The sequence below is a fragment of the Giraffa tippelskirchi genome, chromosome 2 (genome assembly GCF_054371585.1).
Source record: "Giraffa tippelskirchi isolate mGirTip1 chromosome 2, T2T-mGirTip1v1.2.pri, whole genome shotgun sequence".
In the NCBI taxonomy this organism is placed as follows: Eukaryota; Metazoa; Chordata; class Mammalia; order Artiodactyla; family Giraffidae; genus Giraffa; species Giraffa tippelskirchi.
The window spans coordinates 32687749-32706199 of record NC_137276.1 but is presented as its reverse complement, the minus strand read 5'-3'; the positions used below and the strand labels follow the sequence as shown (position 1 = coordinate 32706199).

Genomic DNA, 18451 nt, shown 5'->3' with positions numbered 1-18451 from the left:
TAGACCCTACTCTGCTCTGAGACTCAATGAGTGAGGAAAAAAATGTTCTGTCAGTTTCCTTGTTACCTCTGTGAGGCGGCTCGGGGTGGCACCCTGGGGGGCCTCTCAAGGGGCACAGTGGGCATGCTGTCCACTTGTGGGGGGCCTGGACTACGACTCCTGGTAACCTCGGGAGCTTCATTATCCTACAGAAAAAAAAAAAGATGAGAGAGAAGGCTGAAAATGACATTAAGCAGCAACACAGCTGGACAGAGCCATCCCACAAGTTCCTCAGCTCTCCCCAGGCTTTGGCAGAAGGTTACTCGCTGACTGAAAATCAACCCAGCAACACCAGGGGCAGTTTTCCACTGACTCGGACAACCAGAGTCACTGAAGAGACAATGGGACCTGAGTTATTGATATTATTAGTGATCTGAGCTCTCCTTCCTTGCTGCTCAGCGTGATTTGTGGGCCACCAACAGCAAGCATCACCTGGCAGCTTATGAGAACCACAGGGTTTCAGGCCCCTCCTCACACCTGCATTTTCACAAGATCCTAGGTAATCCTTATGCATAGTAAAGTTTGAGGAGCATTGCTCAAGGTAACCAGGTAGGGCTGGAGAAATTTTCTTTTTAAGCAGAAGTCCCTTTTGGGGATTGTGATTGGTCCTCCGTCGCAGGATAATACAAGCTGTGCACTGGTGGGTGGCCCACCCTAGGCCCCTACCTCAGGGAGTCTTCCGGGTTGGCAGTGACCCATGTGACCCCCACCCGTGGAGAAGCAGAAAAGCACAGTGAGAGAAAAAGCAGACACCCACAGGAAAAAGGAGACCAAAGAGTGTGTGGCCTGGGGGTAGTGGGGGGGACACAAACTACCAGCCCCGGCTCTGCCTGCCTGCCGCTCCTGACCCAGGCCCAGAAAGGTGACCACCACCCCTGGATTCCCGGATACTCACCAAGTTCCCTCTCACAGACGCCCCTTTTGGTTTAACCCTCTGCCTCCTTCCTTCCCTCCCTCCCTTCCTTTCTTCCCCTCTTTTTATTGATGGGAAATTAATATAACATAAAGCGATCATTTTAAAGTGAACAATCAGTGCCATTCAGTACATTCACAATATTGTGCAACCACCATCTCTGTCTAGTCCCTGGACATTTTCCCGACACCTTCTAAAGGAAACACTGTAGCCCTTAGGCAGTTTCTCCGCATTTCCCCTATCCCCAGCCCTGGTAACCACCAACCTTCTATCTCAATGGATCTACCTATTCTGGATGTCTCATATAAATGGAGTCCCACAATGGATAACCTTTTGGGTCTGGCTTCTTTCTCTTGGGTTTCTCTTTCCTGTGGTGAAATGACCCCTGAGACAAAGACCTATGAGGGTGGGGGTGCCCCAGCTCTCACCTCGTTGTCCCCCTCCATCCCGCTGCTCACACTTAGGAGGCTCCGGGTGCTGGACCGGTTACTCGCGCTGCCTAAAGGGTGCAAACAGAATCAGCTGGACTGTGCAGGCTCTCAAGATGAAGTAAAAGGCAAAAATCTAGCACTTACTGATAGAAACAGTACGTAAGCTGTGAATGTGGGATTCTTCAAAATGCTGCTGTCTAATAACATACCATGTTATTTAGAGTTCAGTTTTTCTTTCAGCATAAAAACAGGTCATCTTTTTATGACCGCTTTTTGCTTTCTAGCTACCATTTACCGAGAGCTCATCCCACGTTATATGCTTTAAAAGCATGACTGCATTTAATCCCTAGGAAAACCTTATCTGATACTAGTGCTTCAATTTGACAGACTAGAAAGTAGAGATGCTCTATTTCTCACCTGTTCAGTGGTGTTTCTTAAATCTGCAAACAAATTTTGTTACTAAAGTTTTTTACCTAGTTAGGAATTACAGCAAGCACGTGCAAGTATCACACATGTATACATACCTTCTAAAAGGGGGCCAGTGTGACACAAAGCAAAACACAAAGCACAAATTCAAAAGTATAATTTACACACCAGATAGGAGCTATGACTGTGTGAGTTCAGCTGCTTAGAGATGTAAGTTGAGGATTTATCACCTAAATCCCTGAAACAGCATTATCCAATTTAGCTTTCTGGAAATGTTCTGTTGTGTGCTGTTCAGTTTGGTAGCTAATGTGACACAGCGCAACTGAGGAACTGAATTTTAAATTTTATTTAGTTTTAATGAACAGATTTACATAGTCACATGCAGTTATGGGCTACTGTACTTAGACAGGACAGCATTAGAACAAGCTCAAGGACATGATGGTCTGGCAGTGAAGAAGGAAGTTTAACAGTTAATCAACTAAAACTTTGACTTTAATTTTTCCAATATATGCTGTTAACAGTATTGCCATCACTTAGGTTTAGCTGAATTTTCACTCAAAATAGCTACTTATATTAGTTTATAGGTAAATTGTCTTAGTTTTGACTTTATTATGGCATCAACTTTGACCTAATTAATTTAGATGCCAGCTTGACAAAAGCAGGTTGAGATTATAATTTTGGATTATTTCTTGGAGGCAGATTTTGAAATTTAAGATAATGTGTCAAAATATTTCTAGAAACCAGGGGATTCAGAGTTTGTTTCAGAGTTAAGGACCACACGACCCTGTCTCTTTATCCAGTTGCCCACATATAACACTGTTTGCTCAGCTAGAACGTCCTTTCTTTCCCACTCCCCCAGCCCACTCCATCCACAAATTTGAAACCTCCTCAGGCTCCAATGCTCAGGACAAATGCCATCAACACCTTTCCTGATTCCCCCAAATGGAAGTAACCCCTCCTGTGCATGGGCTTCCATGCCTGTGGGGCCAAGCCTCCCACTTCATTCATCATTGTTCATCTTATTCCTTTACAACGAACCAGACTCCTTCCAAAGATTATCTGCTGGGAGGGAGCAAAAAGGTGTCCAGGAGCTGATTCTAGGATCCTGGAAATTCATACCCACCAGCTCCCACTATCCTTTCCCTTGATGTTGTTGAATTTTTAACCCCCAGTGCTTGACTTTGAACCCTCACTCCTTGTTTATTTGCCCTGGCCCTCTCCCTTCTCCAAGGCCGATGACCTGGTTGGCCCCAACCCACCTGCATGGCACCATTGGTAGGAGGTTCTGGCCCTGGTCCCCCATCACATTCACTCTTGTTGGGGGAAAGGGGCAGTGCCCACGCCTTGCCAGGTTTCTGTCACCAGGGAAGAAGGATCAGACAAACCTATAACTTTCACCCTTTTTACACTTTCTCTCCTCCATTATAAGCTCCCAGAGGACAGACTCTGTTTCTTTTTCAGCTTTATGTCTCCAGTATAGTCTAGCTCCACATGCACAGAGCAGTCCTCAATATTGATGGAGGTATGAATGAGAGAAAAAAAATGATCATGTATGTGACTCTTAAGAAACTTGAATCAGGCAAACTAGAAGAAGCTCAATGGTCTTGCTGTAATGAAACTTTTGTTCTCTTAAACATAACACTAATATCTTATGCTTAAAATTTTTGATATAACTAGATTTAACCTGAAACTGTTTTCCTATAGTTTCCAAGAGATGACAGCTGCAGTACAATAAAATAGTGCTGTTTTTAGGGCATGATTCTGGGGGTTGAAGGGCTGTTGGTGTCTCAGAGCTGGACTGTCCTCATTCTCTCTCCTTGGCCTGTGAACTATCTCTCTTTGGAAGGAAATATGTCCCCAAGGTTGAGTACACAGAAAGGTCTGTATGTGAATCCCAGATCCTCTGCTTAATTGTCAAGTGACCCAGGATTAGCTGCTTAACCTATGTCTCTGTTTCCTGATCTCACAGCACTATTGTATAGAATGAGATCGTATGGTAACATGCTTGGCACAGAGCCTGTAAGAGCAAGCATTTAATTAATTCAGCAGCTATAATCATCATCATCATTATCATCATCAGTTTCAAGATGGCAGATTATCCATTAGTGACTCAAGGACCCCACCTCCAGTATTCACACCTTTGTACTGCCTCCTCCTCATCTCCCTCTTGGCTTAGCCATGGGACTCACTTTGGCCAATATGACATGATCAAGTGTGATGTAAGCAAAGCTCGATAAGCACTTGCACACCAGGGCTTGTTTTTCTGGAATGCTCCCTTTATGGATCTTGTTATCACACAAGAAGTTCAGGCTACTGAATTAGAGGCCATATAGAGAGAGGCCCTGAAGGATAGATGCTCCAGTCCATGCCAAGCTTACAGCTGAGTACAGTTGCACAAGTGACCCCAACTGACCACATGGGGCAGAGGTGAACCATCCCCACTGACTCCTGGCCAAGTTTAGAATCGGGCATAAATAAATGATGTTTCAAGCCATTGCATTTTTGGACAGTTTGTTACACAGCGATAGATAACTGAATAACGGACCGGATGCAATCTATAGCCACAGAGTAAAATAAAACCCTCTGGTCTGTCGTTTAATAACATTTTCTTACCCAATAAGCTAGCGATCCCCGGGCAGTAAACCACCACACGAGGTAAAAATCAGAGTTTATGCTTTCCATTCTATTCTCACTCCAACGTAACTCAAAGTAAAACATACAGATAAAATAGTTTTAATGAATCTAAACTTGAAATGAGTATTCTACATTTATCTTGTTAAATTTCCCCTTCCCTTATGCCAGAAGCCCTGCCTTCACCCCCAGAGTGTCTATACCACTTCTCTCCTCCACAACACATCTGAGATGGGTTGCCTGCCCCTTGCTTCCTCTGCCATCTGTGATCACTGGGAAAATCTCTCCCATTTCTGAACTTGTCAGAATTCTCTAATTTGCCTCAAGGGGGTAGTATATATTATTACCCTCATTATGTAGGGGGAGATTTTCTTCTCTATCAAGTCTAGACTTAACATGGCTGTGTGATACGCTTTGGGTATGTTTCAACAGGTAACAGTGGCAGAGGGAAGAGCTGGGTTCTACTCCTATAGCCATTGACTGGTTGTGGGACCTTGGGCTAAACTCTTTCCCTTTCTGGGTTACAAATACTCTGCTAATAAAGTAAGGAGGAGGAACAGTTCAGAGGCTCTTGACCTAAGTCAACAGATGGGCAAAATTTGTGTGTGTGTGTAAACACGTGCAAGTGTATTTTTATAGGAAGGACATTCAGAGCATATGTCAGATTCTCAAAGGGGTTTGTGATACAGAATAGATAAAGAAGCCCTGGGTTAGATGAGCTTCCAGTTCCTACCTCCACATGGCAGTCTTCCACCTGACATTTAAGGAGACTTTGAGTCCTGAAATTCAGCTTGTCTCTTGCTCTTTTATTTTTTTCCCCTAGCCACTTTTGTTAACACTGAAATGTATGAAAGCAGGGAAACTCAATCTATTTGGCTTGTGAAGCTGGTGTGTCTGAAGTCAGTTAACATTGCCCTGGATCCGGAAACAAAGCCCCACCTCCCGCCTGCACATCAGCGGGTATTGTCTGTTGCAATCAGACTCCTATTCAAGCTTTCAAGCCAAAAGGAAGACATTTCCAAATCAGATCCTCAATTGCCTATACAGTTGGAATTCTCAAATCTGAATCCACTGTTACCTAATGTTTTTGACTTTGTGCCCTTTCCTTTCCCTGACCACGGTTGAAGCAAAAAGAACAGTAAGCAAGAGTCTTGACCCTGATCCAGTCTGCCTGAGTTCAAATCCAAGCGCTACCCCTTGTTGGCTATTTAACCTAGAGGAAGGCACTAAGCTGCCTGTTTCCTTCTCAGTAAATAGAGGTGATAGTACCTATCCTGCAGAGTGATTATGAGAATTAAATCAGAGAATCTGTGGAAGAGGCTTAGCATATAGTAAATGCTCAATAAATATTAACCAGTATTATTACTAGGATTTTTCATTTATAAATGTGATAGAGTAATAATTATCATGCAATCTGCCTTCCAGGGATATTTGTGTAACGGGTCTTCTGTGCTCTGAAAAAAAGGCAAACCTCACAGGCTAAATGTCCCTCATTTCTTACACCTCCCAGGCCCAAACCAGGCTCCAGTTAAGATCTTCTGGGTTCATCATAGAGCATGCTTCCAAGACCCAAAAACACCTGCTGAAGTCCAGCTGTGAAGGCACCTGGGGGCCAACTGTGATGACACCTGGGGACCACCTGCTTACTTGCTGTGCTGGAGGTACTGTCTGTTTTCCAGTCTCCTCGTCTTAGCTCTGTCCTTGGGGGAAAGATGCTTTTCCTGGGGCCACTCTCATAGACTCCATACTCCACTTTCCCAGGCAGGTGCTGTGAGTGCCGAATTGGGACCGTGATCTCCAAGTCTGGAATTAGAAAAGAATCAGCTTTAAGGAACCAGGATGCCAGTCACCAAACTGCAAAGCTGCTTCCTCTCTACCCGCCTCCTTCCCCTGAACCTGGAGGGGAGGGGAAGGAGAGGAGGGGAGGGAGGAGGGGAGGGGAGGGGGGAAAGGAGAGGAGGAGGAGTAGAGGGGAAGGAGAGGGAGGAGGGTGGGGACCCTGCCTAATTCAGCACCGAAGCAGCACAGAACCATGCATGGCAATCACTGACAGAAGGTTGAGTGGAGGAATGTTGGAAAGGGCAGAGAAGTGCTTTTGCATCAGGTGACAGAAAGAATGTGCAATTAGGGAAAGGTTGGTGGCTCAGACTGTAAAGAATTCACCTGTAGTGCAGCAGATTGGGGCTCAATCCCTGGGTCAGGAAGGTGCCCTGGAGAAGGGAATGGCTACCCACTCCAGCATTCTTGCCTGGAGAATTTAATGGATAGAGGAGCCTGGAGGGCTATAGTCCATGGGGTTGCAAGGAGCTGGACACGACAGAGCAACTAACACGTTCATGGGTTCCCCAGCTCTGCCACTCACCAACTGTGGAACTTGAGTTAGTCAGCCAACCCCTCTGATTTCTTCCTTTTCTAAGGCGGGGTTACGAATGCCATTGATTATAATACTAGGTTATCCTGCACGTCATGCATAGTTCCAAGAGCCTCCATATTCTTAGCTTCTTCAATCCTCTAACACCCATGAAATAAATACTATTGTCAGCATGCTCGATAGAAACTAAGGTATAGAGACGTGAAGTAGCGTGTCCCAAGACCCCGTCAAGAAGCCGGTAAGTGGGATAGCTGGGATGTGAACCCAGGCTCCAAAGTCCAGGCCCTTAAGGACTCAAACTGCCTCCCATACGGAGGGTGAGTGGTCCACAATGGCAGTAATGATCCAGAGAATTCATGGAAAGAGGTCCATAAGGTCCATGAAAGATTTTGTGACTTGCAAGGCTGATCAGTGGTTTGAGACCCCACAGATTCAGCAGGATAATTCCTTTGTCCTGCAAAGCATTAACCTGGCCTCTTCAGGAGCTTAGCCCGACCAGTGACTGGTCTTTCTTCCCCGCCCCCCGGGATTTCCACCCCTGGTTGCTATGAGCAGAGAACAACTCCAGCTGACAAGTGGAACAAAGTATCTGTGGGTGCCCAAGCCAGCTTCCTCCCCAGGGAAATGTGAAAGCCAGGTGAGCTCCTGTCACAGGGCTCCCCTTGAGGCCCCAGACCTTCCCAAGTCTCGGGGCAGAGACTCTAGGAAGAGGTGTAAGCGTGGGTGGGCTTTTGGGGATGTGTGCCCTTAATCTCAAGGAACTACTTCCTCCTCTGCCTCCCCTCTGCTAGGGAGCAGGTGTGGCAGGAAGTCTAGGGAGTGCAGCACCTGCCAAAGCCAGAGGTCTGCCAAGAAGGATGAATGTGTAAAATAGCACAGCAGGGAAGAGCGGGGGTGAGGATGGTGTGGATGGAGCGTGTGCTCAACATTCTGCATGGAGAGTATTAAAACAGCGGATTGCTGGCTTGCATGGGCTCAAGCGTGCCTCATTCTAGAGACCCTGATCCCAAGGGTAGTGTATAGCCCTAGCTTTCCAGACCTCTTTGTAACACAGATCTTTTTCACATCCTTAGCCTCGTTTGGTTATAACTGAGGAGTGGAAGCACCCACCCACTTGGGTGACCAAGCTCGGAAGTGCGTGGGCAGAGACTAGTCAGTGAACCCACACATGGGTGTGAACCCACAGTGTCTCAGAGCCCAAACAGCTAACATATTTCTCCCCCTCAGCTTTGACTGAGGTTTTTAATGACAATATTTTCAAGGTAAATTCGTGACTGCTTAATTCACTTCAATGAAGCAGTTTTCAGCTCACAACCAGTTTAAGGGAAGGTAAGTAAAATACACAGGAAAAAAGTTGGGAGTCAAAATTCAAAAAAATCAAGTAGAACCAGGCTAAATGTCCACAAAATCCTGATATTCTTTGAACAGAGCAACAGTGCCAGGAAAAATAATTATCATCACTATACTGGGAAGCACTTTTCCCAAAGTGCATTCACATGTGCTAATATTCCTCCTCTGAACTTTGCTACTCTGGTAAGTGGGCTTTTCTGGTTGTTCAGTGGGAAAGAACTCTCTGCCAATGCAGGAGATGCGGGTTTGACCCCTGGGTCAGGAAAATCCCCTGGAGAAGGAAATGACAAACCTACTCCAATATTCTTGTCTGGGAAATCCCATGGACAGAGGAGCCTGGCAAGCTATAGTCCATGGGGCCACAAAGAGTTGGATACAATTTAGTGACTAAACAACTACAACTCTGTTAAGCAGATAAACCAGGTATGACCACAGATGGGGCAACTGAGGTATGAAGTGGTTAATGGAAAAGTCTTGGATCATGAAATGATTTGGAGACAAAGCTGGAATCAGAACCCAGGCTTCCTGGGACCCAGCCTGCTCCTCCAGGTCCTGCCCTCCACTGACCACAGACACACCCAGAACACAAATATTGGTATTCTTCTCTGTGGAGCCAGGGCATTCAGTAAGTCCTGAGCCAGCCAGCCCTCTTCTGACTTCCTACACTATCAGTGCTCTGCACTCTCTCAGTGAGAGCAAACCAACTCCCAGGGCTGAGAACAGACTGGCAAGTTACTATGAACAGACTGTTACTTCTTAATCGTCCTTAGTCTTTTAACCCAAATTAAAGAAAAATAACCATTGTTTTTCTTTTCTAAGGCAAATGAGGTTTCCAGATGAATAGAGTCCGTCCTTGAGTGGGGTGGCCTCCATTCCTAGGAAAGATTGTTCAAGCAGAAATGCCATTCATCAGCCCTAACTCTCCTATAGGTCAATGTTATCCTGTGTGGGTGATTTTCAAATGTTTTTTAGTTTCTTGTAAAGCAGAATTCTTTCCTCTAAAGAAAACAGAAGCTCAAAATAGAAACAGATTTTTTTATAAAGGAGTTACAATGGTTGAAGCAGAGTAAGGGGCCCCAATTCCTGTCCCATTCTTAATCTACTCCCTACCCCATCCCTAACTGCCACCCTGTTCCTACCTGCTACCCCTACAAGCATGGATGCACCAGAGCTGGGGCACCTGAATGTGAAAACCCTGGAATAGGCAATTTTAAGTTAGTATGTCACTAAATATACAATTGAGCTTTATGCAATTAACTAATATATCACATTTACTCAGCCACAAATGATGCCTTTGCTTTGGCAGATGCTCTGATGCCCGGGGGCCTCGCCAGGTAGCACAGGGTCCAGCTTCCACCTGCATGAGCTTTCTCTGGGAGCCAGATACCAAGCGCCCATCTCCCAGCAGGCCTCACCCAAAGACACGGGAGCTGGTGTCTAAATGCCCCATGGGAGGGATAACCATTCCAGAGTGCTCTCCATTGACTCCTCGAGTCTTTGCGGAGATGAAGCTGCAATCTCCATGGTGGTAACTGAAGGCTGCTGGCCACCTTTTCTTCCTCTCTCACTTCCCCACCCCCTACTGTGCTCCCCAGGATCACCTCCCAAATCAGCTGTGGGCTGTGTGTGCTTAGTCGCTCAGTTGTGTCCGACTCTTTGCAACCCCATGGACTGCAGCCCACCAGGCTCCTCTGTCCTTGGAGATTCTCCAGGCAAGAATACTGGAGTGGGTTGCCATGCCCTCCTCCATGGATCTTCCCAATGGAGGGATAGAATCCAGGTCTCCCACATTGCAGGTGGATTCTTTACCTACTGAGCCTCCAAGGAAGCCCCCACATGCCCCGCCAAATCACACCTTTCTTGACACTACGTATATTTAAAAGCTTGAAATGTTTCATTCAATCTTCTTTTTTTTTCCTTTTTAGCCATGTTGTGCAGATTGTGGGATCTTAATCCCCCGACCAGGGCTCAAACCTATGACCTTCTACAGTGGAAGCATGGAGTCCTAACCACTGGACCACCAAGGATGTCCCATGGTATGTGTGCTCTAGTTTTAAAAAGCACCTCTGCCCTCTACCACCGGGTACCCTGCCGTCTGACCCTAGGATGAATAGCTCTTGAACTAGATTTTCTTCCTCCTCTCCATTGTCCTTTTCCCAACCAGAAGGCAGACAAGTATGAGTGCGGCTAGTGGCAGCACACATTTAAAACCTCATCACCCAAGCAGGAATCTGAGGATGACCCCTCTGACCTTCTGCCCACTCCTTGCCCAGGGATGGTGGTGCCACGTGGGTAGCACCTGGAGGAGAGAGGGTCAAGGGGAGCAGAGGGTTCTCAGTGCACGCAACTGGAATCCATGGCCCTGCTATTGGACCTCCGCTACACATGGCAGGAGCCCTGCTGCACCTGAGATCCGGGCTTCCAAAGCAGCGTGTGGGGTGGACACTGATGACACAGTAGACCTGCTTGAACCAGATACTGACACTACGTGAATGGGACTTTCTCCTTTCTCTGCTCAGGGAAACATGTCTTCCTAAATGCCAAGGGGAGAGTCAGGTGCCTGGGAGAAAGCATAACCATCCTCTTTCGTGGGAGGAGGGAGGGGTACAGAGTTCAAGCCTTCCTTTCTTTCATTTGCTGACATGCCTTATGTGCCAGCCAGGTACTAGATTTACAGAATTAACAAGACAAAGTCGTTGTTCCAAAGGACCTTACAGCCTATTGGGGGACCCAGATCTATAAAGAGAGTGACAGGTGCTGGGCAAGTGGTCTGCCCATTCAGGCCCCAGCAGAAAAGAGAGTCAAGGAAAACAGACCATAGCAAAGTCCCCCAGCGTGCAGCAGCCTCAGGAGCCACATACCTGTCTGCTTTCCTGATTTTTGCTTCTCTCTCTGTCTTCGGGTGATGCTATCTCTTAGTCGTTTAAGATTTTCCTGGAAAATTTTAGTTTGTTTTTAGAAATATACACTAGAATTATACCCTCTAGGCATTAGAGTTTCTTTCTGATTTTATGACATTTGCAAGATATATCACATTGCAATAACATTTCCAACATGCAAATGAGGCTGAGTGCATTTGCAATCAGCTCCCAGAGAAATTCAAGTCCACTCAAAAGCTATGCCTGAAGAGAAGATGTCTTGTCCACAACAAAGGGTCTCCCCTCCTCTCTGTTCCCAGTTCCTTCCCAGCCTTATAACCCAACCCCACCTTGCACGTCCCTTAGACAGGCCAGTCTCCTACCTGCTTACAAGCTCTCCACCCTCATTCCCACTTCTGATACTGTGTTCTTGCACATTCCTCTGACCTTTAGGGACACTGATTCCATGACTCTGTTCCAAGCCTGGGTCAAGGCTCACCTTCTAAACCGCCTCCCCCAACACCAGACTGTCCTAGTCTTTAGTGATACCCATGCCATGTGGCACTGGGTTATGATGCCTTGCCGTGTGTGTGTGTGTGTGTGTGTGTGTGTGTGTGTGTGTGTGTGTGTGTGTGTGTAGTCTCTTCAGATGCCTTGCCATGTGTGTGTGTGTGTGTGTGTGTGTGTGTGTGTGTGTGTGCAGTCTCTTCAGAGGCACTGTGAGCTCTTAAAGGGCAAGAGACCAGGTCTTGCATCTTCCTGTAATCCTGCTGTTTGGGCTATCACAGTCATTCAATAAATGTTAAACAGACATGTGAGGAACAATATTTGTTGCTATTTTAGTTCATAAACAACAATCACCCTGAAGTTAAGTGTCTGAGCATTCTAGGGAAATGTCCCAGGGACTAACACTCAGACCATCTGGCAGGAGCAGAACGTTCCTGTGAGGGAGCCACAGAGGCAGGACAGAAAGACTGGTTGGGTTGTGACTGCAGCTGAGAGACTGAGCTTGGTCCAGGAAGCAGCAGGGAGACACTGGAAGCTGGGGGCTGGCCATAGCTTTAAGGTTGGGCAGAGAGGAGGGGGAGGGAGTTGGAGGCAAAGAGACCCACCTGAAGACGATGTGATAAGGGCAGATGTAGGTGATACAGGTCAGCATGAGGATGTGGCAGAGGGAGCACAAAGACAGGAGCAGAGGCTAGAGGAAGAATGCACGGAGCAAGACCAAAGAAGACACACAGCTGGCTGGATGTGGGGGAGTGTGGAAAAGAGCCCAAGAGAGTCTTAAGTCTGGGCATCAGCCTCCGGAAGATAACAGTGCGTGAACAGACACAGGGAGTCAGGACAGGGAAGAGGCCTCAAGGGACTGTGTGTTGTTGGATGTGCTGCAGGTCTAGGATACCTCGGAGGACACGTCCAGCTGGTGGCTGAAAAGATGTTACCAGAGACACCGATGCAAGAGTCACCTGAAGAGAGAAGGAGCTGAAGGGAAAGTGCCTGCTCACGAGAGGGGAAGTAAGGGAGAGAGACAGAGGAAAATGGGGCACAATGGGGCAGCCTCTGGTATGGTCTTCACACTGTCCAGTCCTTGGACTCCTTGGCTCTGTAAGTGCCAGGAGGCAATCAGAGCATGGAATACTCTCAGCATTTACTATGTGCCAGGTATGCCAAGGACTTCACAAGGTTTACATCATCTAGCCCTCTGCCTTCAAACTTCAGAGATGGGAAAGCAGAAGTACAGAGAGGCTGTGATCACCCAGTCCAAAGAGGCAGAGTAAGGCTGAACTCAGGCTGCCTGGCTCTGGAGCCCTGGCTACTCCTGACGACCATGCTGCATGGCACCAACTTGGCAAGGACTCAGAAGATCAGTGTTTGGCTAAGACCAGCCTGTTCCCAGCAGTACTGCAGCCTCTCTGGGTCTCCTGGGTGAGGAAGGCCCTGGGTTCCTGCATCCAGACCCCTAGAGGGAGGGAGACAGGCTGGGAGAGAGGGTGACCCTGCTTTAGGAGCACTCAGAGGGCAGATACAGTGTTCAGAAGAGAGCACAGGCTCTGAAATGAGAAAGGTTTCCTTTGAGTCCTGACTCTGCCTCCCCACCTCTCTGAGCCTCAGTTTTCTGTAAAGTGAAGTGAAAGTGTTAGTAGCTCAGCTGTGTCTGACTCTTTGCGACCCTACAGACAGTAGCCAACCAGGCTCCTCAGTCCATGGAATTCTCCAGGCAAGAACGGGTAGCCATTCTCTTCTCCAGGGGATCTTCCCTACCCAGAAACTGAACCCAGGTCTCCTCCTTTGCAGGCAGATTCTTTATTGTCTGAGCCACCTGGGAAGCCCAATGACACTTATGTCCATGCCTGCTGTGAGGGGTGGAAGAGATTGGGTCCACTTAGCACTTAGCACAGTGCCACAGACTGTTGTCAGAGCTGGACAAATGCAGCTTTAGGATTCACATTCCCACGTGTCACTGTGTGGAGTTACATGTCCTCGTGTGACAGCAGGAGTCTCCTGACAGCCCAGCCCTCTGATCCCAGTTTCCTCTTGAGTGGTAACCACTGGGGTGGATGTGGGGTAGTCCTTTCCAGATCTTTGCATTTGCAAACATGCCTACAGTTTGTGTGTGTGCATCTGTGGGGGGGTGGGGGGGTGGGGGAGGTGGGTGTGTATGTATGAGAGTGTGTTTTAACTTGAGTGGTTTTATGTCAGTGACTTGCTTTGTTCACTTAAGCGTAATTCTTGGGAGCCGTCCAAGTTCTCTTTGAGTTCTAAAGTGGGATAGTTCTGTGGGAGTGTTGGCACTAGGAGTAGAGAAGGCCTCTGAAAAGCAAAAAGCTAGAAAGCAAAAGTATAGGGCCACATGCAGAGGGAAGTGGCAGGTGCAGAACTGGGGGTTATAATTGAGTCTCGGGTCTTGATCTGGAGCCTCATGACAATAAGAAAGGCCAACCAGCTCTTGGCCGAGGAGCCGTATGGTTATAGACAACAGGTGATAAATGCAAGTATGCACTGACTCACCATGACCCTCAAACAAATGTTCTCAGACCCAGCCCCACGTGGGCAGTTACAGCAGTACACAGGACAGCCATGGACTCAGCCCTTCTCTACCGTCTAGCGGAGAGACAGACACAAAACAAAGTCCATCCAGAGCCAGTTACCTGCTGGAAGCGGAAGGACTCTGACCGCTTCTTCTGGTTGAGCTGCCACTCCTTGAAGTGCAGCACGGCCTCATCCACATTGACGATGCCCAGCTTCACCTGCTCCTGGAGGGTAATGAGTTGCCGCTGGCCTGGTGTTTTCATCCCAGCAAAGGGATCATATATGCTCGACTGAGGCCTGTCTCTCCATGGTCTGACAGGTGGCTCTGGAAAGGAAAGAGAAATTCAGTTTCCAGGCTCCTCCACTGGAGACAGCTGACCGGGTGAGTAGGGTTCATGATGCTGGCCGTGGGCTCAAGAGGACATGTCTCAGAAGAACAATCACATGTGGCATCAAGACAAGGGAGATGCTACATGGAATCAGAGAGAGGGAAGCAGCTAATAATTTCAAAGCCTATGACACTAAAGTAGACAAGGTCACAACATTTTAGAAAGGTATAGCAATGAGGGGGGCTTCCCAGGTGGCACTGGTGGTAAAGAACCCACCTGCCAATACAGAGACATAAGAGATGTGGGTCCAATCCCTGGGTGGGGAAGATTCTCTGGAGGAGGGCATGGCAACCCACTCCAGTATTCTTGCCTGGAGAATCCCATGGACAGAGGAGCCTGGTGGGCTACAATCCATGGGGTCGTAAAAAGCTGGACACAACTGAATGACTTAGCACACGTGCATGCACACAGCATCCAGTAGATAAGTCAACATGAATTACTGAGAAGTCTTTAGACCAGCGTTTCTCAACCATGGCACTATCAACATTTTGGACTAGGTAATTCTTGGTTGGGGTTGGCTGGCTGTCTTGTACACTGTAGGATGTTTAACCTCATCCCTGGCCTCTACCCATTTGATGATAATAGCATCTCCTTCCTCAGCTGCCACAACAAAAAAATGTCCCAGGGCTTCCCTGGTGGTCCAGTGGTTAAGAATCTGCCTGCCAATGCAGGGGACACAGGTTTGATCCCTGCTCTGGGAAGATTCCACATGCCATGGGACAACTAAGTCTATGTGTCACGACTACTGAGCCTGTGCTCTAGAGCCCAAGAGACGTAACTACTGAGCCCACATGCCCAAGAGCCCATGCTCTGCAACAAGAGGAACCACAGCAACGAGAAGCCCACACACAAGGAGAGAGTAGCCCCTGCTCACCACAACTGGAGAAAGCCTGGGTGCAGCAAGAAGACCCAGTGCAGCCAAAATAAACAAATAAATAATCTTTTAAAAAAAAGTCCCAGACGTTGCCAAATGGCAGGGTGGGGCGGTGCTGGCGAGTGGAGAAGAAATCACCCGTAGTTGAAAACCACTGATTTAGACTAAAATCCACTCCCAGAAGAGAATATACAGGAAAGGCTAACCAGGATGCTTCTTCCAGCACTTCCAGCCCTCCCCATCCTGCCTGCCTCCAAGCAGCACAGGGCACAGTGATTGTGAACCTACAGGCGTGAAATGCCTGAGGAGACCTGAAGGCTAATGGAATCATGACCTAGGTCCAAAGTCACCAGGTAAAAATTAGGTGCTGGGTCCCAAGTGACTCTCCTTGGGTTGTTCATGTGCCAACCTCCCCTCTACTTTAAAAACATATAATTCTCCACTTTAGATGTTCTAGGGAGGTATGACGCCAACTCCTCTCTCTCCAGGCTATGTGGCTCCTCTATGTTCTGTGGGGAGCAAGCTAGACTTGCAGAAGTGATGGAGCCATTGAAGCACATGAAAACAATGTGACATTTCTCTGCTTATTTCCTGTAGGGCTATCATCTTTGATTCTAAATTTCTCCAGGAGGACCCCACTTGGACATTGTGATTCAAGGAGGTGGCATAAAGGAAAAAAAGAGATGACTTCACCCAGTGGGTACTGAAAAAGCTTCAGAGAAACGTATCCATCATTCTTACGCACCATTCTCTCTGTCCACACACACTCACATGCCTTTCTCCCAGGTTTGCCCTATAATCTTTAATTATATTGGGAGATGGAGTGTGGGGACAAAATAAAAATGCACAAGTCAGTCAGTTCCAGTCTCCTACTACCAAAGTCTTTAGGGATGCTTTCCAGTGCTTAGATGGTGTCATGGCTCCTTTTCAAAAGAATCATCAATGGGATACTACTGAATGCCTCTGTTTAGCACAAGGAAATGCATCAAGAACAAAAGAGCACTTATCACTTCAAACTTCCTTTAAAAAGCTTTCAAAAAAAAAAAATAAAAGTTGAATTAAAGTATACTTTAGCTAATACAGATAGCCTAGGTAAATAGCACGGTAGGGCTGGATCACTAGGTAAAGACTGGGTGCTGGGCTGCCCACTTTCATCCTGTTGGTATCAGTTTCAATGTCTAAATAGTATTTTAGTGTGCTGTTACAGACACTTTCTCAGGGATTAAAGTCATTGGTATGATCAATTTGTACAGTGTTCTAAGGCACCTCAATCTCTTCTCCTCTCCCTTCACCTTCAGTACAGTTCCACTTCAGGTATTTCTTGAACCTCTGTTTTTCAAGGCTAGGGAGTGATTACACCTGGAAATCTCTGAAACATGAACACTGCCACCACCAAGAAGTCCAGGTCCTATGAAAGAAAGCTGAGGACATCTGCTTACCTTTCCTGATGCTCTCTGAGGTAACATAGAGATTCCCAGGCCTCTCTTGACTTTTTTCTGCAAAAACTGTGAGAAAAAGAGTATTCTAAGTAAAGTCAGATAGTACCTCTTTCAAAGAAACTTTATAATATTTTATACATTTAGCAGAAAAATTACCAAAATCTTGTACAAAATAAATAATAATGAATCACAACTTGGACCACTGTATGCAGTTCTATAAATCAAAATTCTAGAAAGTGAAGTGATAGTTGCTCAGTTGGGTCCAATTCTTTGCAACCCCATGGACTGTAGCCCACCAGGCTCCTCAAATACTGGAATGAGTTGCCATTACCTTCTCCAGGAGATCTTCCCAATCCAGGGATTGAACCTGGGTCTCCTGCATTGCAGGCAGATTCTTTACTACTGAGCCACCAGATAAGCCCCTTTAAAGGAGGCAACCAATGAATGGAAGCTCTAGGGATTACAACACGAGGACAGATCAAACAGATAAGGTCTCAAACCAGAAAGACAAAACCAGCCAGAGGACAAAATCAGCACTTATGAGATCATTAAAGAAGAGGGTAATATGAACAAGACGTGTGCTGGATCCTTGAATATTTGAAGCAAGCCATGGAGCACCCTGAAGTTTGAGAATAAAAGGAAGTGCCACTTAACATGTCAACAAGTGCCATAAGACAGAACTCAGAGCAGTGGGACATGTAAAATGTGTGCAAGGCTCCAAAGTGACTTAGATGATGTCACTCATGCACAAGGAATCCATAAAGGCTCATAGGGAACACTGAGAAGTGATAAACATTCACTCAGTGGTAGGACTAACAAGTGGTTAAGGCTCCTTGGGCTCTGCACACAACCCCCTGCATTTAAACCCTGGCTCTACCATTTATGAGCCACTTGATCTAAGACAAGAGGCTTGAACTCTTCTTGCCTCTGTTTTCTGATCTGTAGAATGAGGTTGATATTGTACCCTTGGCTACGGGTTGTTGTGGGGATTATAAGAGTTAATATATATGGAAAGTGCTTAGAGCAGTGCCTGGCATGTGTGAGCACTTCACGTTAGTTTTTATTATCATTGCGTGCGTGCTCAGTCACATCAGTTGTGTCTGACTCTTTGCAGCCCCATGGACTGTAGCCCACCAGGCTCCTCTGTCCATGGAATTCTCTAGGCAAGAATACTGGAGTGGGTTGGCATTTCCTTCTTCAGGGAATCTTTCCAACCCAGGGATCAAACCTGCATCTCCTATGTCTTCTGCATTGCAGACAGATTCTTTACCCTCTGAGCTACCTGGGAAGCCCTTTATTATCATTATTCATTTCTAAACCTTGAGATTGATGCCAATAGGACAGAAATCCCAATAATAGAAAGGATGTCTATATGGTGCTTTACAATTTATAAAGTACTTTCCCATATATTATCTCATCTGACCTTCATAATAAGGTTCTGACAGAGTATTACTAGGCATCAATTTATACATATATTATTATGATATGTATTTCATAGGTGAGGAAACTAAAACTAAAGAGGGTGAAATGACTTACCCAATGTCTCATTTTGTAGAGTGGAAATATGCAAGAGCTGAGACTTGAACCCAGATGTTCTGGCCTCCTAACCATTGCCCTTTTGTCATCTCCTGCCTCTCTCCTTTCCTTTGCTCTCCACAGTTTCCTAGCAAGGCCTTCAGGGCTCTTTAGGAATTGCCTGT

General features: G+C 46.8%; 1 protein-coding gene across 3 annotated transcripts in view; it reads right to left on the bottom strand.

Annotated features, from left to right (window-relative positions):
- PIK3AP1 (phosphoinositide-3-kinase adaptor protein 1) overlaps positions 1-18451 on the bottom strand; it is a 114818-nt gene that overhangs the window by 9652 nt on the left and 86715 nt on the right. For all 3 annotated transcript variants that reach the window (XM_081551125.1, XM_081551128.1, XM_081551131.1), the window contains 6 exons: positions 16752-16817; positions 14169-14374; positions 11023-11095; positions 6088-6243; positions 1381-1451; positions 67-185 (listed from right to left, as the gene is read on the bottom strand). In XM_081551125.1, coding sequence (XP_081407251.1) covers positions 67-185; positions 1381-1451; positions 6088-6243; positions 11023-11095; positions 14169-14374; positions 16752-16817 — 691 coding nt within the window. The remainder of the gene's footprint in view (positions 1-66; positions 186-1380; positions 1452-6087; positions 6244-11022; positions 11096-14168; positions 14375-16751; positions 16818-18451) is intronic.